The sequence below is a fragment of the Electrona antarctica genome (assembly GCF_951216825.1).
Source record: "Electrona antarctica genome assembly, chromosome: 7".
NCBI lineage: Eukaryota > Metazoa > Chordata > Actinopteri > Myctophiformes > Myctophidae > Electrona > Electrona antarctica.
In genome coordinates this window covers 31,868,451-31,891,794 of record NC_136812.1, presented here as the reverse complement: position 1 = coordinate 31,891,794, position 23,344 = coordinate 31,868,451, and the positions used below count along the sequence as shown (strand labels likewise).

General features: G+C 46.5%; 1 protein-coding gene across 1 annotated transcript in view; it reads right to left on the bottom strand.

The window, feature by feature from the left end:
* The window catches only part of adcyap1r1b (adenylate cyclase activating polypeptide 1b (pituitary) receptor type I), a gene marked incomplete at its 3' end in the record, with an annotated part of 57,114 nt that overhangs the window by 13,326 nt on the left and 20,444 nt on the right, over positions 1–23,344 (bottom strand). The window contains exons 4-5 of the mRNA XM_079505461.1: positions 20,205–20,335; positions 2,205–2,307 (exon numbers count right to left, since the gene is read on the bottom strand). Of these exons, the coding sequence (XP_079361587.1) occupies positions 2,205–2,307; positions 20,205–20,335 (234 nt within the window). The remainder of the gene's footprint in view (positions 1–2,204; positions 2,308–20,204; positions 20,336–23,344) is intronic.

Below are 23,344 nucleotides of genomic sequence, written 5' to 3'. Positions count from 1 at the left end.
ATGCGCGAACAGTCACCATGCAGATAGGATTGATATGATCCTCAGCACCACCCTTCCCCCACTCGCCCCAGTCTGCCACCCCTGACCCCCACAATGTACCTCTCCAGCTCTCCAGAGCAGTGGTTGTCAAAGTGGGGTCAGGGTCCTTGGGGGGAGGGGGTGTCCACAGCAAAATGATATATCTTAAGGCTATAAAAGCTTACAATGCACGTGTTGTGAGCGTGTAGATCTTCTAGTTTCACCGTTTTGTTTTGTCTTTCTTTACAATTTTGAATAATTTTTAAACATTTTAACACACAAACATTTTCTGTTTGAGAACCACTGTTCCACAGCACATATGGCCAGGGTCACAATAAGCAGAGTACGTCCAAAACCACAACCACACACCCTTCCCCCACTAAAACCTGCATCAACCTTTTACCGCCCTGTTTCATAACGGCATGGGAGGTTACAGTATGTGTTATTTCAATATCAGTCATATTCGGTAGAACTGCAGCATAAGCAACTATTTGACACAGAGAGAGAGAGAGAGAGAGAGAGAGAGAGAGAGAGAGAGAGAGAGGGATAGAGGGATAGAAATAAAGAGAAAGAGAAAATGATTGACTGAGAGCTTCAGTAGAAAGATGAAGAGGTGCAGGTCTAGTCATTAATTTTATGGCCAGTGGGGATAGCCTGCGTTTTATCCCTGCTTCTGGTCAGACTGAATTAAATGCATTTCCTTTTGGGAAAATGTGTGCTTGATTATATCTCTGTTTAAAATATATGTTAACCACTATTTTGGGAATATTTAAAATAAATGGTCAAAATCAGTTACGTTTTCAGCTATTTTCGCTTCTTGTCATAGGAAGAAATATAGGGCTGACAAGTGGTTAAGAACCCCCCTCTCTGTATCTCATTAATTCATTAATTAATTGATTGATTAATTCATTAATTCATTCATTCATTCATTCATTCATTCATTCATGCGGTTGAAAGTGACACACTTTGCACCTTAATCCCAGATAACAGACCTTTGTCACGAACCGGATAGATAGATAGATATGTGTAAATATGTATTTTTGTATTGATTCTCTCCCCCCCTTTCCCTCTTCCCTTTCTCTTATGGAAATAAGAAGATGTAGAGCTTGCAACATAAACAAATTCCACCCATTGGTTTACACCTGTAAACCTGTGTTGTGCCAATAAAGTTGACTCTGACTGTGGTCTCTTTAATACATTATACAGTATGTGTGAGTACTGTAATCTGTGTATGGGAAGCTCTGACAAGACCTACTTTGACAGAGAGATATTGTGTGTGATTATTGATCATCGTGTTTGTTGTTTCATATAGGCCTACTGGGTGAAACACTTAGGCTCGTGTTTCCCTAGGAGGTGAAACCGATCGATGGCACACTTTGACACAGGCTATTGCCTTATTTATACTTGGTTGCGTGTCGTGACATGCACCGAAAATAGCCGAAATAAGAGGACCTATACAAGCTCACAGCACGTTGCGATGCAATGCGTTGTGAGCTTGTCGGTGCGTGACACCGGCCAAGCTTGTGGAGAGCTAGAGCCCATATACATCAATCATGATGGTGACAGCTGCAGAGGTCTCTATCATCCTACAGTTAGCTTACCCATCATGCCCTCTGTCACTCATTGGCTGTCAAGTGGGTTTGAGGGGCGAGACATGATGCTGCCGGCTTACTGACTGCCCCACCGACTGATAGACCAATAGAAATACTTACTGACTGCCCCACCAACTGATAGACCAATCGAAATAGAGACTACCGTACATTCATTTGTTTTGTTTTGGAAGGTTTTCCTCATGACTATTTTGGTCTACATGCAATCACAAACAGGCCCACACACAGGCCCACACACAGGCACACGCACACACGCACACACACACACACACACACACACACACACACACACACACACACACACACACACACACACACACACTATGATGTCTTTGCAGCTCCGAGTCCTGAGTCAGAGAGTTCCTGTTTGTTTCGAGTTGCATGGTCATTAGCCATTTCTCGTAATTAATCTTTGTGTTCTGGTTCAAGCAAGGCCCTGTTGCACACGTCACAGCAAAATCTAGTATTTAATACATTTAATTAAGAGGCTCTGTAATTTCTCTCTCTATTTGTCTCTATCTCACTCTTCTCTCTCTGCCCCCCCCCCCACACACACACACAGAATGTTTGACTCACCAAACTCTGGGTCATTCCCGGGATCATCCGAGTTGATCTTCTCCATGCACTTCTCCTGCTCTCTCTTGATGACACAGTTGGAGTGCTCATGCTGGTCTGCAAACTGTGTGCACACAGCACACACACATACAGCACACGCACGCACACACACACACACATACAGCACACGCACGCACACACACACACACACACATACAACACACGCACACACACACACACACACACACATACAGTAGAATCAGAAATGTAACCACATAATCCCTCTAGACTTAAGAAACTGGAGTTCTTCTTTCCATGGACACCAACTCTCTCTTACCCCCAGAATATGTATGCTGCGGTTCAAGGGGTTTAATGTTAGACGACGATGACATCACTAAAGAAGGGAGAAATTACCCCAGAGGGGTATTCAAATGCAAGAGACGTTGCTGCATTGACCACATGAACTAATAACCATATAGCATCTCTACTCTGGGCGTAGGCAAACATTCTGCAAAAAAGAGCCAATTTTACCAGCTCAGAACGCGTCACAGTGCATTATTTGTGAGCTGGTAGATCGTCTATTTCCAGTGAAGAGATTTGGTGTGGACTGGAGGGGGAAAAATGGAGGGGGCCAACTATAAAGCCCTGTGGGACGCCGGTCAGTGAAGTACAGTAGATAGGGTTTAGTATGCGGTTAATGTTTCCATGAGGTTCACACACAGCACAGTGTGGGAGATGTTGCTTCATTAATCTTATACCATGTGGTTCACACCACAGTGTGGGAGAGGTCTCAGCTCTGGGACCTGCTGCTCAACCAATTAAACACACGGCAAGCACTGGCGTTTCGCCCGAGTGACTTGACCCCCGCAGAAGGGCATTGCACTCATGAGCACAATGCAGGAAGGCGTCATACAGTAAATCTGGACGCACACACACATACAGACACTCCCACACAACACCCACACTACGGCTATAAAAGTTAGTTGTTCATTCTCTTTTTATTCCATTGGCAAGTGACAGTGCACATATGAATTCCCTGGAGCTGCAACTACAGACAGACACCGAGGCCACATCCAAGAAAGAACCCCCCCCCCCCATACACACGTCACACACATACACACTACCGGATGACAGCTGCACAAAGCTGAGGACAATGCAGCCCCCCACCCCTGAAACAGCACGCCCCCGTGAGACGTGGCATCAGGACTTTATGAGGCATTATCTAGCACCAACGTCAGGGAGCCACTCAGTTCTTTGCTCGCTGACGTCAATGGAGCTCATCACAGGCTCATGCACGTAGAAAGCTGTGCCAGCCACCGGCGCGACGCCAACGCAGTCGTTCTTGTGCATTTGGCAGTTTGAAGACGGTATTAAACACAAGCACAGAACGAGGTAAGTAACAGTAATGTTGTGGCTAGGCAACATGCGGCCCAGCAATGCTCTCTGTGGTGTGAACACACATAATGTCTATCGACCAGACTATAGCACACATTATGAAATGTCTACATGGCAGCTTAGGAGGATGGCTGTTCTGGCACAGGTACAGTAGAATATAGTTCATCATTTTGTGTGATTGAAGTTTTTCTGGAGCCTGGGGGAAGGTTTGAGGATGCGTGAGTTTCTGTGCGTGCGTGCGTGCGTGCGTGCGTGCGTGCGTGCGTGCGTGCGTGCGTGCGTGTTTCTTGCAAAGCAAAAAGTGAATCAATCCTATGCCAATTCGATCCATGTATCTATCATCATATCATATCATATCATATATACAATTGAGAAGTTGTCCCCAACATACGGATAAGGGACCCAAAGTCAACACCACCAGCGGAATAATGGTCATTGCATGGCCACCAAAGCCGCCTCCCTTCCACACCAAGGGGCCAGTGAGGCACTCCAACGTTGAAGCACTGGGCCCTAGTGGTAAGAGGAGGGACTACAGGCGGACCCGTGGATTCATGACCGGGAAACCCTGTGCAGCTGGGCTTTGACATTGAGCGCTCGGTTGCACTTCCGCATTGGACCACCAAAATGTGGTGGTCCAATGTGGAAGTAGACGTTTTGAGACGGTCCTTCCGGGTGCTTCAAAACGCCACTGAGCAACTTCCACTGACATGAATAGCGGAGGGGGCGGAGCTTCGCGCCAGATCAGTCTCTATCCTTTTATATACTCTATGTTCCACACCCACGCCGTCATTGTATCTCTTCACAACAAACACTATCTCCCCAAGCACCCACACCCCCGCACGCACACACTCACACACGGGCCACGGAACACTGTTGCCAGGTCTATGAAAACAAGCCCTTAAAAAATGCCATTCAACACGCTACTTACAACTCGCTTACAATTCGCGGACCTGGCAACACTGCATCCTGTTTTCCCATTGGCTACTGTTGCTAATTTGTTGCCACGTCTAAGAAAACAAGCCCGTAAACTGTGACTTCCTACAGCCTACTTACACACACTACCACTCGCTTACAATACGTGGACCTGGCAACACTAAATCACATCTTCCCATTGGCTCAAACCTCACCACGTGACCCACGAGTTTTCATGTTACATTTCTGACATCCGACAGCATCACCGGACGTTACACACTACACACACACATTAGAAGAAGAACAAGACGAATGCTTTCCAGACTGGAAAAACATGCATTTGCACTGCATGTTGGGAGCGACACAGCTTAATGTAGGGGTCACCGATTGCTGTGCTACATCCCTCTCATGTTCTCACCACCCCGTTCGGCTACACCACACACTCCACATGCACCCTTATTGGCTAGCCCGCTCACATGGCGATCCCCACGCAGCAAAACACAGCCACACACACACACACACACACACACACACACAACGGGCTCGTTCGGAAATATCGCACTGCGCACTATTCCTCTGCGCATTATTTCTTTCCCAGTCTCCCCACACCACGGACTCATTGTAACCTCGCATCAGTGTCACTGCAGACACGTATTCACACTGTGGAGGATTTGTGACTGAGTGACTGTGTGTGATACAATCACTATCTCGTCTCAACCGCTTTATTACAATATATGACACTATTCTTGTGCCAAAACTGTACATTTTGCAGTGTTTTGCAGGCGCATATCTGACGCACAACCCCAAGAATATGGGTTAATGCAATGGATTTACTTATGAACAAGACTGCTTACTAGCTTAAATTACTTGCCCGGTATGGCTTAAAGGGGAATTCCGCACAATTTAAGAAGAGATTTACAGACGGCATGGATTTTATTTTTCGCTTCTTCCAGTGATCAATGGATATATTGTCGTCATGTTACGGTAAGAAAGCGGCTAGTCTGGAATTTGTCTTTAATAAACTCATTATACCCAAGTCATGTTTATCTTCCTGTATTAATAATTATATCTGCCTAACTCTACTCTCCTAACACTGTATGTTTCTTAATGTATTTGGCCTATAACTCTTGAACCTATACTTTATAGTTTATACTAACCTTGTGTCACCAGGCTTTCCACAGCCTGTTTTCATTCCGAACTGACCAGTGTGATCCAGGCTAGGCCACGCCTCTAAAATTGCAGAAATTGGTTTCAGTTGTAGTCTACTAGCAATTTCCGTTGCTTAGTTTGTATTTATTAGTCCTTATTGGTCGCGTTACTAAACATTCCTGTTCTCCCTTTGAGCTTCTTCGGTAGTGGCTACTGTATTTATGAGCATTGTATGTCTGTCCTGTTTTTTGTTGTGTATTTTTTTTGTTACTGGCAGAGCTGTGTCACTTATTTTGCCTCTTGTCTTGGCCAGTTCACACTTGTAAAAGAGACTTCAGTCTCAATGTGTTTTTTACTGGTTAAATAAAGGTTAAAACAAATTAATTCCGCCTCTTTTTTTTTTTTTAATTGGTCAAAATATCTAGAACAAAAAGGTCTAGAACTCTCCAAAAATCTGGATCGGCATGGGACGCACAATTCTGGCGTTGGTTGGGCTTCAAGAGTTGGGAAGAGAGGAAGAGGAAGAAGACATGGAGACAGACAGCCAAGGAAGACCTGAGCAAGATGGGTGTCAGCTGGCCTGAGAAAATGGAGGGTAATCATCGCCCAATAAGAACGGGAGAAACTAAGGCTAAGCTTCAAAACAAACTAGCGTGTTAAATCCCCTGAAGCCGACAGCTCCAAGTCTAGCAGAGATGTACAGTAGGCCTATGTCGCCTATCCTCTGTGCTAATTAGCAATGTTGTTGCTAGGCAGCGGTGGAGAGTCAAGGCCAGGTGTGTGTGTGTGTGTGTGTGTGTGTGTGTGTGTGTGTGTGTGTGTGTGTGTGTGTGTGTGTGTGTGTGTGCTGGCTAAATACTGTTCTGTCTCAGCTATTATGGGCAGTCTGTCTATCTGGAGAAGGCGTTGTTTCATTTATCCCTAGGTGGCTTAAAAATATTCTGTCTAGTAGTGTCAAGTATAGTATATAGTATGTCATCAATGTGCTATATATATGTTTTTTCTTTTCTTCTTTTCCCTCTGTGTGTTAAGCATGTGCAGCAGTTATATCTGGTTGGACCATATAATGTAACCCAATTCTGATCAGTGTTTGGGTCTATTGTATTGCGCCTCTTGTGCAGATCCAAATAAAATAATTAAAGTGTGTGTGTGTGTGTGTGTGTGTGTGTGTGTGTGTGTGTGTGTGTGTGTACGGATATAACTAAACTTTGCTGTTTCATAGCTTTGCTTAATTACTGATTCAGACCCTCCGCAAAGGGGTTATAACAAACAGGTCTGGTAACTGTGATTTAACACACACCAAGGTAACATTAATATTACTCAAACACACATAGCCTCGACGTTGCAATAATGCCCGTAAACAATCACTTGATTTTGGCCATTTTATTACTATTATCTCATAACACACTCACACACGTACAAACATACTTCTACTACACTTGTGTACAGTATAAAGCCTTATTTGCCTTGTCTGGCCCGTGTTAGATAGTACAATAGCATTGATGATCATTACAACAAAGGAACCTGAGACTGTGGCGTTTAGGTAATAACTGCAAACACAAAGAGAAACACAAGATACATACTATTAATTCACAGATATAGCGACTGCATAGATGCATCATTTATGACTGAATTTAGAGCATTTAACGAACATATAACACATTAAAAGGACTTACTTAAACGCGTCATCCCGTTTGCTACATTGTTTCTGTATGAATGAACGAACACATCGTGCCCCCTGGTATAGCTCGCCCCTTCCTCTGTCACCCGACACTTCCTATCCCCATACCATGTCCTGTCCTAGTATGAACTCGCATTCCTGGTATATAGTATTAGTAACACATTTACCTCCCAATTAGCTGTATTAATATCTACATCCCTGAGACATACTGTAATTGGGTGATAAGAGGATCTCTGTTCTTATATAACACAGAGTATTTACTGTATAGGCAGTGAACTTCATAATAGCACCAACATTCTATACATAACTGACACAACATGAAGTTACAAATATAAGCTGGGCCGGCACTTAATATTATAATGATCCCACTCACGGAATAAACTCGACACCTCCCACTTTTAGGCTACGGTTTAAATAAACCCAGTAGGCTAAATAGATTCCCCACAATCATTTGCAAACAAAAACATTCAAACAAAAATAAAAATAAGTATATCAATCATGCTTCTAATCGATGAACGCCTCCGGATGGCACTCACCAGTTGAACTTACGAAATAATAAACCTAGTTTACTTTCACGCACTGAATTAATTTTGATCTCAATCTGACTGTAGGAGGTAGGCACCACCGCTTTGCTCCTTACTGAGTGACAAGTATGCCCCATCACCCAGCTGCCTCAAGTAAACACCCACTGACTAGTCTTACTCGCGCAGCATGCATATGGAAGAGTTCGTTAGGGTATTTCTCAAGAGGACTTTCTAGTCTAATTCACTGATCTTCAACCGGGATTAGGACAACCAGCCGCCGCACATCACGATGGAGGATGACGGATGGCCATGCCACCACGTCTTTCACCACCTGCGACCAACTGATGGGCAGACTTGGACATGTCCGCACCTTTACGTCCCTGACGACACCCTGGTTATCTGGATTCACCTCCACGACACGACCCATCCGGAATCGACCTCGTAGAGCGTTCTGGTCCGCGACCCACACCAGGTCGCCGACGGCCACATTCCGTGCTGGAACGTGCCATTTCTCTCGGATGAAGAGATGAGGGCCCGCCAGCTGGCTCCACCGCTTCCAGAACTTGTCCACCTCGCGCTGGACCGCCCGAAGACGACTGTACGGGTAGCTAGGGAAGTCAAAGCCCAGGATGTCTCCCCTGGGCCCTGCCCGCCCCAACAGCAGAGAGTTGGGAGTGATGATGTCCACGGAATCCTCGTCGACCTGAGTTCTGGCTCCGATGGGTCTTTCGTTGGCCAGGTTAGCAGCAAGGTAGAGTAGAGTCTGGAACTCCAACGCCGACAGATCATCGGTGTCGCCGACGCTGCTCAACGCCCTTTTCAGAACATGGACGGCAGCTTCGGCCGCCCCGTTCCGATGCGGTGAGTCCGCTGGGCTAAACTCCCATGCCCAGTCGGTCCCTGCAACTGCTGCTCTTTGCTGGATCTGCTCCTTGTCAATGTCCCCTAGGAACTTGTATAGATCCTCCAATGCTGGTCTCGCGCCAACAAAGTTCGTACCCTGATCAGACCACAACTTTTTTGGATGGCCTCTCAGAGCAGTGAATCGCTGGTAGGTCTGCAGAAAGCCTTCTGTAGACAAGTCCTCAACTAGGTCTGCATGGACAGCCCGTGAGGCCATGCAACTGAAGACCACGCCCCAGACTTTTCTCTTAATGCGTCGCTTCACAGTGCCCCTGACAGTGTAAGGACCGAACAAATCCAGCGTTGTGTACTCGAACGGAGCTGCTGGACTTGTGCGCACTGTAGGAAGATTAGCCATCACTTGACTGGATAGCTTAGCCCCCCGTTTGCGACAAAACAGGCAAGAGTCGATCACCTTACGTGCGACCCTTGGCCCCTGAACCACCCAGGCTTTCTTCCTGACTCGCAGGAGTGTCCCAGCCACGCCCTCGTGGTTTGCACGATGGGCCTCCTCACACAGCAGTGTGCTGAGTCGTGCCTCGTAAGGAATGATGGGCACGCCCTGGCTTTCTTGGTCAACGGTCTGAACCCGGCCTCGGCATAGCAAGAGACCTGTCTTGTCGTTCTTACTAACTACAAGACGGTTTAGTGTCGTTGTCGGGAAAGAAATTCCCTCTTGGGCGGCAAGGCACAGCTCCTTAAATGCTGTGTCCCGCTCTCCGACAGAGAGCACCGCCCCCCACTGTACACGACTGCCGGACTTGAATAAGCCTCCGTGGCCGTGCAACACTCTGCGGACGTAGCCAACTGCCCCGCAGAGTTTTGACAGTGTGCTGCATCTAGCCAAGTCCATTTGGTTCACAAGGCCTGACCCCCACAGCTGTTCAGTTTCGTCATTAGATGCTGCCACAGAACCCCCATCACTGACTGGTGAAGGACCCCTGCTGACCGCTGGAGACCCCCCATTGTCTGGTGAAGATCTGCCACTGACTGGCGAGGACCCGCCACTGTCTGGCAGTGGCGCGGACCCCTGGTTCTTAGTTTGGGATCTAGTAACAGCAGCAGAGAATGCTTTCATTTTGAACACTTTTCTCTGCAATGTACTCACGATTTCCCGCGATGAAGAAGCCACCTCAGCAGCAGACTTCATAGGCCATTGGTCGACTGGTCTGGCTAGGAACTCTGGTCCCTTTTGCCACAGGGAATCACTGTCTAATTGCTCAGGAGAACCCCCCCTCGTGACTAGATCAGCTACATTTTCCACCCCGGGAACCCACCACCAGTCAGTCACAGGCCCCGCCTTCTGGATTTCCCCAACCCTATTGGCGAAGAACGTTTGGAACCCATAACTGTCCCTTTGAATGGCACCCAGCACTGTCTGGCTGTCGACAAAGTGATACCACTTCTCGATTGTCAGCCTGCTATGCTTCAGCACGTACCCTTTCAGTCGTGCGGCAAAGACAGCACCGCAGATTTCAGCTTTCACTGCATCACCCTTTTGGTCTAGAGGAGCCAACTTGGCTTTTGACTCCACCAGACGAGTCTCCACCCCGCTAGCAGTTTCCCACCGCAGGTAGAGCACCGCTCCGTAGGACTCTGAGCTCCCGTCGGAGAAGGTGATGCCCCAGGGTTTCCCCACCCATCCGGGCGGAGTGATACACCTGGGGAACGTGATCGCACTCAGCTTTGCGTATTCCTCAAAAAGTTCAACCGCTCTCACGCGGAGATCGCTAGACAACGGTTGATCCCAAGTGTCTTTGGTCAATGACCCCGCCTCTTGGAACGCCCTCCTGACTAGAATAACGCCCTTCTGTTTCAGAGGCGTCACAAGGCCAATGGGATCATACAGCCCCGCTACTTGACTCAGCAACATACGCCGAGTCAGAGGATCTGGCGTCTTCTCCGCCACCTCCTTCAGAGCAAGGTTTTCCTCGCTCCGCACTTTCTTTTTTCTGGCGGAAAAGTTTATGGCAACCATGATGAAGAGGCTGTCCTCCTTCACATGGTAACCAACCCCCAGAGCCTTATTGTCCTCCTCTCTCATCTGATTCGGAAACAACATAGTCTCTGGTTTCATTTCTCCATCTCCTTCCCTCCCACTTTGGCCTGACCGTACCCAGGGCTTTAGGTGAAACCCCCCGGTAGCCAGAATGGTTTTAACCCCCGCCAGTACCTCCTCCAGCCTCTGGGGGCAGTTGTGAGATAGAAAAATGTCATCTACGTAAGCGTTCTCCACGATTACGTCCCTCTCGTCAACCATGTGGGTGAACTGAGGTAGATACGCTGTCTCGCGCATCGCTATTTGAGCTATGCTACCCGCTGGACGGTCTCCCATATTGACCCGTACAACTGCATAGTCTTCAATCTTGCTGTCAACTGAGTCCCTCCATAGGAACCGGTGCAAATGTACCTCCCGCTCTTCTAGCCAAACGGAGTGGTACATTTTGCTTACGTCGCCAATGGCGGCGTATTCCCCCTCTCTGAAACGCAGCAACACTGCTCGGATCGGGTTCAAAACATCGGGCCCCTTTAGCAGGATACTGTTCAAACTCACGCCCCGGAATTCTTGACTACTGTCCCAGACTATCCTAACTGGCGTGGAAACTGAGTGTGGGTTTGGTGCCATAAGATGGTTGATCCACCAAACAGCCCCGCCCCACATGTCCATGGCAGCTTTAGACAGCTTGACAGCAGCCCCTCTTTTGAGCATCTCATGCACCTGGCTAGCATAGGCCTGGTACCACACGGGATCTCGCCTGAGACGTTTCTCAGACTTTAAGAACGTGGCCTCAACCGCCGCCCTATTATTTGGTAAAGTAGACGGGTCCTCTTTCCAAGGATAGCTCGCGTCCCAATGCGACTCATCGCTGTGAGAGTCGCTTGTCTTAAAAGTCAGGCCCCTCTTGACAATCTCCATTTCTCTCTCGTCAGCGAGAGACATCTCTTTGCCACCAGGGGCGCATTTTCCACAACGACAACCCCCACACAGGGGATCGCATGCCGCCCCAATACTGTCCCAACGCCACCAAGACAGTGCCGCGCTGGTGTCAGTATGGCACGTAGCAGCCTTAATTTCAACGGCTCCACCTCTCATTGAAAGAGCAAAATGGGTTGACGCCCACTGTCCTGTGACCATTTCACTGGCGTCGAATAGAGACGGATGACATCCGCTAACCGTCTTACCCAAAATCCCCGACCAAAGTACCAAATCTCCACATCTAGCCAACCGCTGTGGGGCTAAACGACCCTCACGCGCACTGATAAGTATTTCCACCTCCAGTGGACGTCGCAACTCCTCCGGATCGGTGCCCGGGAAAAGATCTGCAATGCGCCTAGGATTAACTGGACAATTGATCTTTGCAATCTCATTCAGACCATAACAAGTCATGTCATGGTCCAGTGGAGAAGAGCCCTTCTCCCCCATTGTCTTCAACTTAATGGAGTATTTTTTCGTCTTGAATGTCTTTTTCATCCCCCCAACGCCCTGCACGCTCAGAGTGACAGGTCTTCCTTTCAGCCCGAGCCTGTCTGCAGCTTTGTGGGTGATATAATTCGTATCAGAGGCGAGGTCAATCAAAGCCCCCACCCAATCACCACTTTTCGTGGTTACTTCCAACGTCATCATCAGAGCAGGCAGCTCTCCGCCCTCAGTGCAGCCTGTCGCGGCTGTATTGTTCGTGTAAGCTTTGCGCACTATAGCTAGTTGCTTTGGCGTCAACTCGGCCTCAGCAAGCTTAAGTTCAATTTCATGTGTAGGCCCACGTGAGTCCCTCCCCACGCTACTAGCCCCCCCTCTCGCGCTGTCACTATTATTATTACTAGTGCTACTATCCCCATTACGTGGACGCGCCTTGGGGCACAACTTGAAATTATGAGGAGGCGACGAGCCGTCCCTTTTGCACTCACTTAACCTACACAGGAAATTGTCATTGCGCACTCTGCATTGGCCGTCATGTAGATATAAACACTTAAAGCATGCTTTATGTTTCTTCGCATACGCTCGCCGGCCTTCAACGTTGGCTTTCATGAACATTTTACAACGGAACAATGCCCCTGAGTGATCGCTCTCTCCGCAGATTACGCACGAACCCCGCGCCTCCTCGCCGCTAAACGTAGCCCTTGTCGAAGCACGCTTCTCGCGCGCCCCGTTCCCCGGCTTATCATTCTGTCGGTCATTATTACGGCTACGTGGGCTCGGATCACTTCGTTTGGTCCCTATGCCCTTTGCATTTAATTGTTCTTGTTCAACGAGCACCTTTGTATGCTCGCGTAAGAAGGCAATGAAATGCGGGAACCTGTTTTGGCTATCAATATTATTATTTGGATTACAACGCATCACAAGCCACCGTTCTTGCATTTCTGGCGGCAATTTAGCCTCTAAATTGTGAATGACGAGCTGATTTTGAATGACGTCGCCAGCATTAAGATCCGCTAGATCCAGCACCGATTGCTCGATTAATCTAACAAGATTTAATGTCTCCTTTGGCTGGCCACTGCTTACAGCGGGCACACTTTCCAACTTCATTATAATCTCCTTGACAATCTGTCCTACGTTTCCGTAGTGGAGTTCTAATTTCTGGTAGACCTCATCTGAAGTCTGGCAATAATCAAGCCTTAATTCATCATTTATCCTTTTATCAATGGAATCAATCAGTAACTGGTAACGCATGTCATCACCCCATCCAGGATTGTCAAAGAGTGCATAAATCCTATGCCACTGTTTCTTCCATCTGAAGTATGACATGCGTTCCCCACTGAATTGGGGTAATTTCATAGGCTGAGCAGCCAGCTTGCTACCGGCTGACTTCTTTCCTCCATTGTCAACGGCGAGAGGTACACTTTCTTGTTTAATTTCCTCTTTCATTTCTATTACTATTTCGCCTTTGTGCTTTAAATCCTGGAGGTTGGCACTCTTACGTGCTTTCAAAGCATACACCTCAGCTAATACCTTGGCCAAATTCCCGTCAGAAATGCAACCTTCCCATGAGTTTAATAACGTCTGCATGTCTGTTAATGATCGCTCAATTACACTCTCTAGCCCGTAAATAAGACTTAGGTTAATATCCTGTTCTTCGTAACGGTCAGGACGCGCTCTGTCTGCTGCCTCTGCCGCCCACTTGAGGGTGCGCTGCACAGACTCTTCTATGAACCGCTTCCATAAGTTTTCCTGCAATTCTGTCCGAGCCAAAAGATAGGATATCTTTGCGGCATCGAGTCTCGTACTAACAACTTTTATGTCCATAGCGTTTTCATCAGCCTCTACCATTGCACTTGTATAATCCGTGCTACAAGTTAGAAGCTCATCAAAACCTATATCCATGTCTTTCAGTAAAGCCTTAAGTTCACTTTCGGACTTATGGGCAGCCGTACTTTTGGCTTTGGTCGTTAACCTTGTTAACGCGCCTTGGCTCGCCGAGCGCGCTTTCTTTAACGCATCTAAGGCTGCCATGGTTACACGAGGCTACTCGCTCGCCCCCCCCACCAACCTTGTCTCTCTTTTTAGATGGCCGGTTCGGCGTTCCTCCCTGGCGGCCAGTCGTGCTGTGAAACATACACAATACGGTAGCCCCAATTCCTATGCTATTAGCGTTAGCATTGGCTAGGCTAGCCCCAACAACATCCAACTGGAGTTAACCTCCCTTAGCTTAGCATTAGCGTCAGTCAGCCCTCCTTTAGCTTAGCATTAGCGTCAGTCAGCCAGTTAGCCACCGTTAGCCTAATGCTAGTTGGTTGCTAGGCACAATGCAATGTCAATGGGAAGGTGGCTAGCTCCTTGCTTGTTTACAATTTAGCTTGGTCTGGTATACCCCCCAAAGTCAATGCACAGTTCCTTTCTGCAACACACAATTCCAGCGATATTCCCCCCCAATGCACAAGCACTCATGTGGGCACTGAAACTCTTTATTTAGGTCGGCAAAACCGGATGCTTCCTAGCACCCAGGGCACAACCTCCTTAGCAGCAGGATCACGCTACTAGCATCCTCTCCCGAGTCAACTCAGGTCACCTCAATACGGCACGGATGATTCCCGCAGATATCAGCTACCTCCTGCAGCCTACGGGTTTCGGTCGCTGGTCCTTGGACACGGCGATCGACGACGGGTCAGCGATGCTCCGCAAACGCTGGATGGCCGTCCCTCCGTTGTCTTGCTTCTCAGCTAGCGTCACGCTAACAGCAGACAACCACCATTGCTCACGTAGTAGCTAAGCTAACAGCTAAGCTAACACGGGCCAATGGCTTTCATTAGCATGTGGATCACACAATGCTCGTATTACTTAGCCACGGTGAATTAAGTACCGTTGCTTCAGCAATCCGTCGGTGGGTTACACCGCAATGAATTATTACTCACCGGTGATTACACACGGTTAATTATTACTGGTGGGTTACACCGCAATTAATTATTACTGGTGAGTTACACCGCAATTAATTATTACTGTACGGATATAACTAAACTTTGCTGTTTCATAGCTTTGCTTAATTACTGATTCAGACCCTCCGCAAAGGGGTTATAACAAACAGGTCTGGTAACTGTGATTTAACACACACCAAGGTAACATTAATATTACTCAAACACACATAGCCTCGACGTTGCAATAATGCCCGTAAACAATCACTTGATTTTGGCCATTTTATTACTATTATCTCATAACACACTCACACACGTACAAACATACTTCTACTACACTTGTGTACAGTATAAAGCCTTATTTGCCTTGTCTGGCCCGTGTTAGATAGTACAATAGCATTGATGATCATTACAACAAAGGAACCTGAGACTGTGGCGTTTAGGTAATAACTGCAAACACAAAGAGAAACACAAGATACATACTATTAATTCACAGATATAGCGACTGCATAGATGCATCATTTATGACTGAATTTAGAGCATTTAACGAACATATAACACATTAAAAGGACTTACTTAAACGCGTCATCCCGTTTGCTACATTGTTTCTGTATGAATGAACGAACACATCGTGCCCCCTGGTATAGCTCGCCCCTTCCTCTGTCACCCGACACTTCCTATCCCCATACCATGTCCTGTCCTAGTATGAACTCGCATTCCTGGTATATAGTATTAGTAACACATTTACCTCCCAATTAGCTGTATTAATATCTACATCCCTGAGACATACTGTAATTGGGTGATAAGAGGATCTCTGTTCTTATATAACACAGAGTATTTACTGTATAGGCAGTGAACTTCATAATAGCACCAACATTCTATACATAACTGACACAACATGAAGTTACAAATATAAGCTGGGCCGGCACTTAATATTATAATGATCCCACTCACGGAATAAACTCGACAGTGTGTGTGTGTGTGTGTGTGTGTGTGTGTGTGTGTGTGTGTGTGTGTGTGTAGGCCTATATAGGCCTATTTGGATTGTATTTGATGCACAAAAGACTAAGGAACACTGTGCATTTAGCATGCTGTATATTTGACCTATAATCACATAAATTGCTCAGTACCATTCCGTGCCTTGTACATTTACGCCTGTTTTTGCACGCTTATATTTACATGTTTAATTAATGTCATGCACATTGATGAGAGCAATGTTGAGAGCAATGTTCATCACTGCCCTGGAGGAGGGGGGGGTCTCTCTCTTCCTTCCATCATCTGCTGCCTCGATCGCTCACTTATATGCAGACACATCCTGGCCCTCAACAAGCTTTGGCCATTTAAACATAACTCTGTTGCTCTTGAGCTAAAGGGGAGATCACAGCGAATATTGTAATGGAAAATGACTTTACCCACTGCTTTTCATTTACAGAAGGTAGTATGTGAAGTGGAGTGGGGACAAGAAGAAAATGGGGTGGGGAGGAGAGCTTGCATGAAGGAGAGAGAGGTCTCTGGCCCACTGACAACGATCATCTTTTTCCTCGTAAATTAAAAAAAAAGAAATGCTGCAGCCAGAGTGCTCACTGGGACAAGAAGAGCTGGGCACATTTATTCTTAGATCACCTCATCAAATACAGAATTGATGTGAAAGTGCAGCTTAATGTTTACAAAGCAGGTTCACTAATGTAATACATCTCTGAACCTCACCCTGCCTACGTATACGATTCGGACCTCTGAGACCATCAGACAGTGGTCTCCTAACTGTACCTAGAATCAATCAAAACGTGATGGAGGCGCATTCCGTCATTATGGTCCTGACTCCTACTCTCTGGAACAAACTGCATGTGATGACCTGAAATCTGCCACAACTGTGTCATTTATTAAAAGCAGGAAGACTGCACACACACACACACAGTGTGTGTGTGTGTGTGTGTGTGTGTGTGTGTGTGTGTGTGTGTGTGTGTGTGTGTGTGTGTGTGTGTGTGTGTGTGTGTTTGTGTGTGTGTGTGTACGTGCCTGCCTGCCTGCCTGCCTGCCTGCCTGCCTGCCTGTCTGTCTGTCTGTCTGTCTGTCTGTCTGTCTGTCTGTCTGTCTGTCTGGCTGGCTAGCTGTCTGGCTGGCTGTCTGGCTGGCTGGCTGGCTGGCTGTCTGGCTGGCTGTCTCGCTGGCTGGCTGTCTATACAGTATGTATGAAATGTGTCATATAAATTAAGTGGATTTGACTCGACTAAGTAAACCATGAATAAGTAATGAGAATACAACAGTAATTCTCCATCATTGCAGCCAATACATCTGGCTTATTAACAAGAACATAGCCTTGTAGTGATGCCATTATAGTGATGTGACAGACTATGCACAAGTGACGGAAATTGAGACACTTTTTTACAAGACCACACACGCACACGTACACGCACGCGCACACGTACGCGCACACGCACACACGCACACACACACACACACACACACACACACACACATTTTTGTGTGGTGCAGCCACTCCAATGAACAGCAATGTGTGTCCCTGTCCCTCTGTTTAGTCTCCCTATGTTTAGGGTATACCAACATGTGACAAAGTGTCACTGTTGAGCTTCACACTGTGCACAGGTGCATGATGGGAAGCTGAGCTTTTTGGGAAACTGAGAGAGCCGACAACCAATACTCAGACAACCAATACTCAGACAACCAATACTCAGACAACCAATACTCAGACAACCAATACTCAGACAACCAATACTCAGACAACCAATAATCAGACAACCAATACTCAGACAACCAATACTCAGACAACCAATAGTAAGACAACCAATAGTCAGACAAGACAACCAGGTACAGGCGGGTACAGGCTTTAGTTCCGACATACTATTGATCCGAAACCTCAAACCCCTAACCTAACCATAAACGCAAGCCCGGAGCAGCGCATGTCGGACCATCGCATTTTCGCATCACATCGCATGTTTCCGCGCATCGGACCTTTGGTGTGTCGGATCTGCGTGTGCACCCCGTACACTAGGCTTTAGTTCCGACATACTACTGGCCCGACTGTCATTAGACCGACAACCTACCTCAAACCCTAACCTATAACCATAACCGCAAGCACGGGAGCAGCGCATGTTCGACCACCAAAGGTCCGAAGCGCGGGAAAATGCGATGGTCCGACATGTGCTGCTCCCGTGCATGCGGTTATGGTTATGTTAGGGATTGAGGTTTCGGATCAATAGTATGTCGGAACTAAAGCCTGTACCCGTATGCATCCCAGACAACCAATAGTCAGACAACCAATAGTCAGACAAGCAATAGTCAGACAAGCAATAGTCAGACAACCAATTGTCCGACAGCCAACAGTCCGACATCCAATAATCAGACAACCAATAGTCAGACAACCAATAGTCAGACACCCCAACAGCACCACTCACTTCAGACGGGTCTTATTTTATATACTATATAGGCCTACATATCGCCAGACACAGAAATCCCTATTCTTGGTACACCACATAAAAAGCATCACAAAATCTGCCGTCTTCCATCTGCGAAACTTATAGAATTCGTCCAATACATTCACTTCCAAACGCCGAAACCCTTTAGTCCACGCTTTCATCATTTCATTTTAACGTTCTGTTTATTCATTGTTTTTGTAAATTTAGAAATACATCTTCTCCGGTTTACCATCAACAGCAACAACCTTAGATTAGATTAGTCCAAAATGCAGCAGCTAGAGTGCCAACTAGGAAAATGAAATTGGACCACAGCACACCAACACTCATAGCACTACACTGGCTGCCCATACAGACTTCACACCAACACTCATAGCACTACACTGGCTTGCCCATACAGCACACCAACACTCATAGCACTACACTGGCTGCCCATACAGACTTCACACCAACACTCATAGCACTACACTGGCTGCCCATACAGCACACCAACACTCATAGCACTACACTGGCTGCCCATACAGCACACCAACACTCATAGCACTACACTGGCTGCCCATACAGCACACCAACACTCATAGCACTACACTGGCTGCCCATACAGCACACCAACACTCATAGCACTACACTGGCTGCCCATACAGCACACCAACACTCATAGCACTACACTGGCTGCCCATACAGCACACCAACACTCATAGCACTACACTGGCTGCCCATACAGACTTCAAGGTGCTCCTCCTGACCCATAAAGCCCTAAACGGACTGGCTCCATCCTACATGTCCAGTTTAATAGAACCATACATCACTGGATGACCACTACGCTCCCAGGATGCCGGTCAGCTCAGCTCACTGTCACACAATATAATTAAAAACAAGCGGATGAGGGCAGAGCATTCACACATCGTGCCCCCTGTCTCTGGAATGCTCTCCCTCCAGCTGTTAGAGATGCCAACTCTCTGGACAGTTTTAAATCTAGGCTAAAAACCCAGAGAACCCTTGGGGTGATGTTGCACTATGAATAAAAATAAACTGAAACTACATATAGGCCTGGAATGGAATTTAATAAAGAGAGAGGGGTTATTATTATGATTATACATTAGAGGTTTGGTTTAGGTGTTAGTTAGTAGGTCGCTATTTTCATAGCACCACACCACTGTGCCTCACAACGGGATAACTATAAGACTCTGTAGTCTTGTTGTAGTAGCTTATTGAGCGCTAGGCTTACAGTATGTTTAACAAATGCAGAGGCACGGATGCAAATGTAAGTAAGCATTACAAAGAACACGATTACAAAGCACTCAATCCAGGTGGTCTGAGGTGTGAAGACATGCCTTTGTGGGAGAGACCGCTGGTCCCCCCACTGTTCTGTTGCGCTCCCCTACGTAAACCTGCGGGTAGGCAGTGACTATTTAAGTGAACAACACTGTAGCTGTAGAATTTTAAACATGAATTGTCTATTTTAAATGATCGATTAATTACACTCAATATCTGAAAAAATACACATAATGAAACTTAAAGAGTAATAAACATCAAATGAGTGATGAACTTGGCTTGCCTAGCTCGACTGTTTCTTTTACCAGACATAAATTGCTAATGAGCCCGTGATTTTCACCATCATAACGCTTAAACAACACTGGAACAGGGACAATAAAAATAAAGGCCTTTTGTTAAAGCTTACCAGGGGCAAGGGGATGAAGAAGAGGAGGAGGAGAAGGATCCGTATCAAGGGGCTCACGGGGGCAGCGCTCATTTTCTGTCCCGGGCGACTGTGCAGACTGAGCTGTTCACTGGTGCTGACGGGGAGCTGATCTGCTCACCTTGGGATCTGTAAACAAAAACACAAACACATGTGATAAGAGGACATCAGTGAAATGCTAATAAGGCTGCAATGCTTTGTCACTTTATACTAGGGCTGGACAATTAACCGAAAGCAAAACGAAATCAAAAAGGATATTTAGAACCAATAACCTACACGTGTAAGTAAGTAGCCTAAGTAAATGTTTAAGGCAAGTCGGTAGCAAACTAGACTTGACTCAAGTGCGCGTGCGTGCGTGCGTGCGTGCGTGCGTGCGTGCGTGCGTGCGTGCTTGCGTGCGTGCGTGCGTGCATGTGTGTATCCCTTCACTTCATGTGTCTGTGTGCGTGTGTGCGTGCGTGCGTGCGCATTCACACATATGTGCAGTGCAGATGTGGTTGTGCATGTGCATGCGTAAGTGTATTCATGCCAGTCCTGTGTGGCTGTGCAGCACAGCTGGCAATGACATGGCATCTTTCTAGGCATCTGTCCACTGCAGGCTTACAAACATCTGCTCTGTGTAACTGTGTAACGGTCTCACATTAAGCAAGGCAATCCAATTACATCTGCCCAGGAGATGCCAACTTTTACTAGAAGGTTCCATCCCATATTGAGTGTATAAAACCCCTGCCATCTTAACATTAATAACATGTGTAAATTAGGCAATTAGGCATTACATCACTGGGATATTGGAACAATTGGGACATACCGTACACAGTAAGATCCCCAGTGTTAATTCATCCATTTGTAGCTCAGAGAGTGTACAAATGTAATCAAATGGAACCGTAAGGGTCCACTAACATTCAGGATTTTACAGTGTGCATATTATGCAGAAGCAATTTATTTCCAAGGGGAACAGAAACCTTGTGTTGATATATGCGTATGCATATTTTAACTGTACAGCATTCACAGGGAATTTAGTTGCCTCCATACAAATAGCCATGAAATCATTTTCGCCTATACAAAAATAACAAGATCTTAGGCCTAGTTCAGATCAAAGATTCATGAAGAACCATGTTTAAACTTGCAACCACTTGCATCAGAATCCCCCACTGTGGTTTGCAACATTATAGTGGACAGTACACATTGAGGCAACGAGCGGAGATCATTTACCATTTCAATAGCATTGGTTAACCACTCCCCCTTGAAAGAGGTTAACCAGGCTACTGTACACTCCTTCCCTTTCTCTCTAGATTTGATTCATAAAAATCTGAATCCCCCCCCCCCCCCCCTTTTTCCCCTCACTGTATATGTTGCTTTTCCCTTTTTACCTCTATGATGAATTCCTGTTCTGTTCTTTGACTATATAGAAGTGTCTATTTGTACGTCTCTAAATGTTTTGATGAATTGAACATGGTGGACCCTCTTGTAAACAAGTGTAATGCTTAATTGGGTCGTCCACTCACAGCTAACAATCTTTGTATTGAGTTTGTGCTTGAAATTTACTGTATTTCAATCAATCAATCAATTTATTTCCCCCAAAAAGACTCAAAAGATATACGAATGGTCTATTCATTTACTGTAGGCTATTTGATTATTATTATTTATATATGTTTTACCACTGTAAGGTCAGGCAGGTGAGTGAAAAAGGACGGACCCTAGCATCACTAGACTTTGTTTGTGTATATTTACACATTAGACTACATTAGACTACCGGAAGAAACAGCTATAAGGGTTCTGCTTAGTACGAAATAGACAACACTGGCATGGACTTCGACTGCAGGGAAAGTTGGCCTGTGTTGATTCTGCTGATCATTCTGCTGATCATTCGATGTACAAAAATGCTGTTATTGGGGAGGATATGTTTTAAAATTCACCACCAAAGCAAGACTGCAAGTATTACCAACCAACTACAATCTGTCAATCTCCTGACACCCATACTCCACTCTGTAAAAACCACCATGATTCTGAACCAACTAGAATCCATTCATTGCACATATAATGGATGCAGTGCAATGTGTACATTGCTTGCCACGACCGTATCATTGACCGGCTAGTATATCTGATGCAGTGCAAAAATGCATGCCATCCAGTGCACCAATGTACAAACATTCAAGAGTGCTTCAGGTATGCATGTGATGTCTTTGGCAGCATTCCGAATATACCCAATATTGTTTTTGTTGACACCAGTCACAAGGAGGTCCTGATTCTGGAGGTGGGCTGTGTCTTTGATTTGTACATGGGCCAGGCAAGATAAACATTCTAAGTACCAACCATTACTGAGAATCATAAAAAACCTTGGGTACAGATTCGACATACTTATTTGGAAGCCTGGGCCATGTACATAAACTGACCATCTAGAAGAGGGGGTGTGTCAGTCAGTGTGTACAGTATGTGTGTCCATCTGATTATTAACAATCTGAAAGTTTAATCTAATTTGAACTCAAATTGGAAAGGCTATATCAGGGAACATTTGTGCCTTTGAAATGATCGTTTGGCTGAACAAACTGTTGGCCAACACGTGTGAAGTTGGTGCCTGCATGCGTGCGTGAGTGCATGTGTGTATCCCTTCACTTCATGTGTCTGTGTCTGTGTCTGTGTGTGCGTGTCTGTGCGTGTGTGTGTGTGTGTGTGTGTGTGTGCGTGTGCGTGTGCGTGTGCGTGTGCCTGGTCTCTGGTGGTTTAGTTTGAGCCTAGTAAGGCTAAGTGCCATGGGCGCCTGCATCGGGCCATCTTCTCCCTAGAGAGTGTGAACTTGGCATTCTCTCCACCCTAATGAAACGCTGCCAGGACCAAAGCCCCCCACCTCCTCCTCCTGTTGCCAACAGCAACGGCTGAGAGGGCTGCTGAGTTTGGATCTGGACTTGGACCCACATGGACCTGGAAGGCCCTGCTTCTATTCTATTTTGCTATATATTCTGCCATACGCACTGTTGGAAACAACACACTTACTCTCAGGCCAGTCGCACCGGATATTTTTAAGGCCGGCCGTTGAGACGTCACAAAGCAGCTTGACATGTATTTCTGGTGCATGTTAAATAATTGGACAATATTAGACATTACAGAGCAGCATGGCAGGAAAG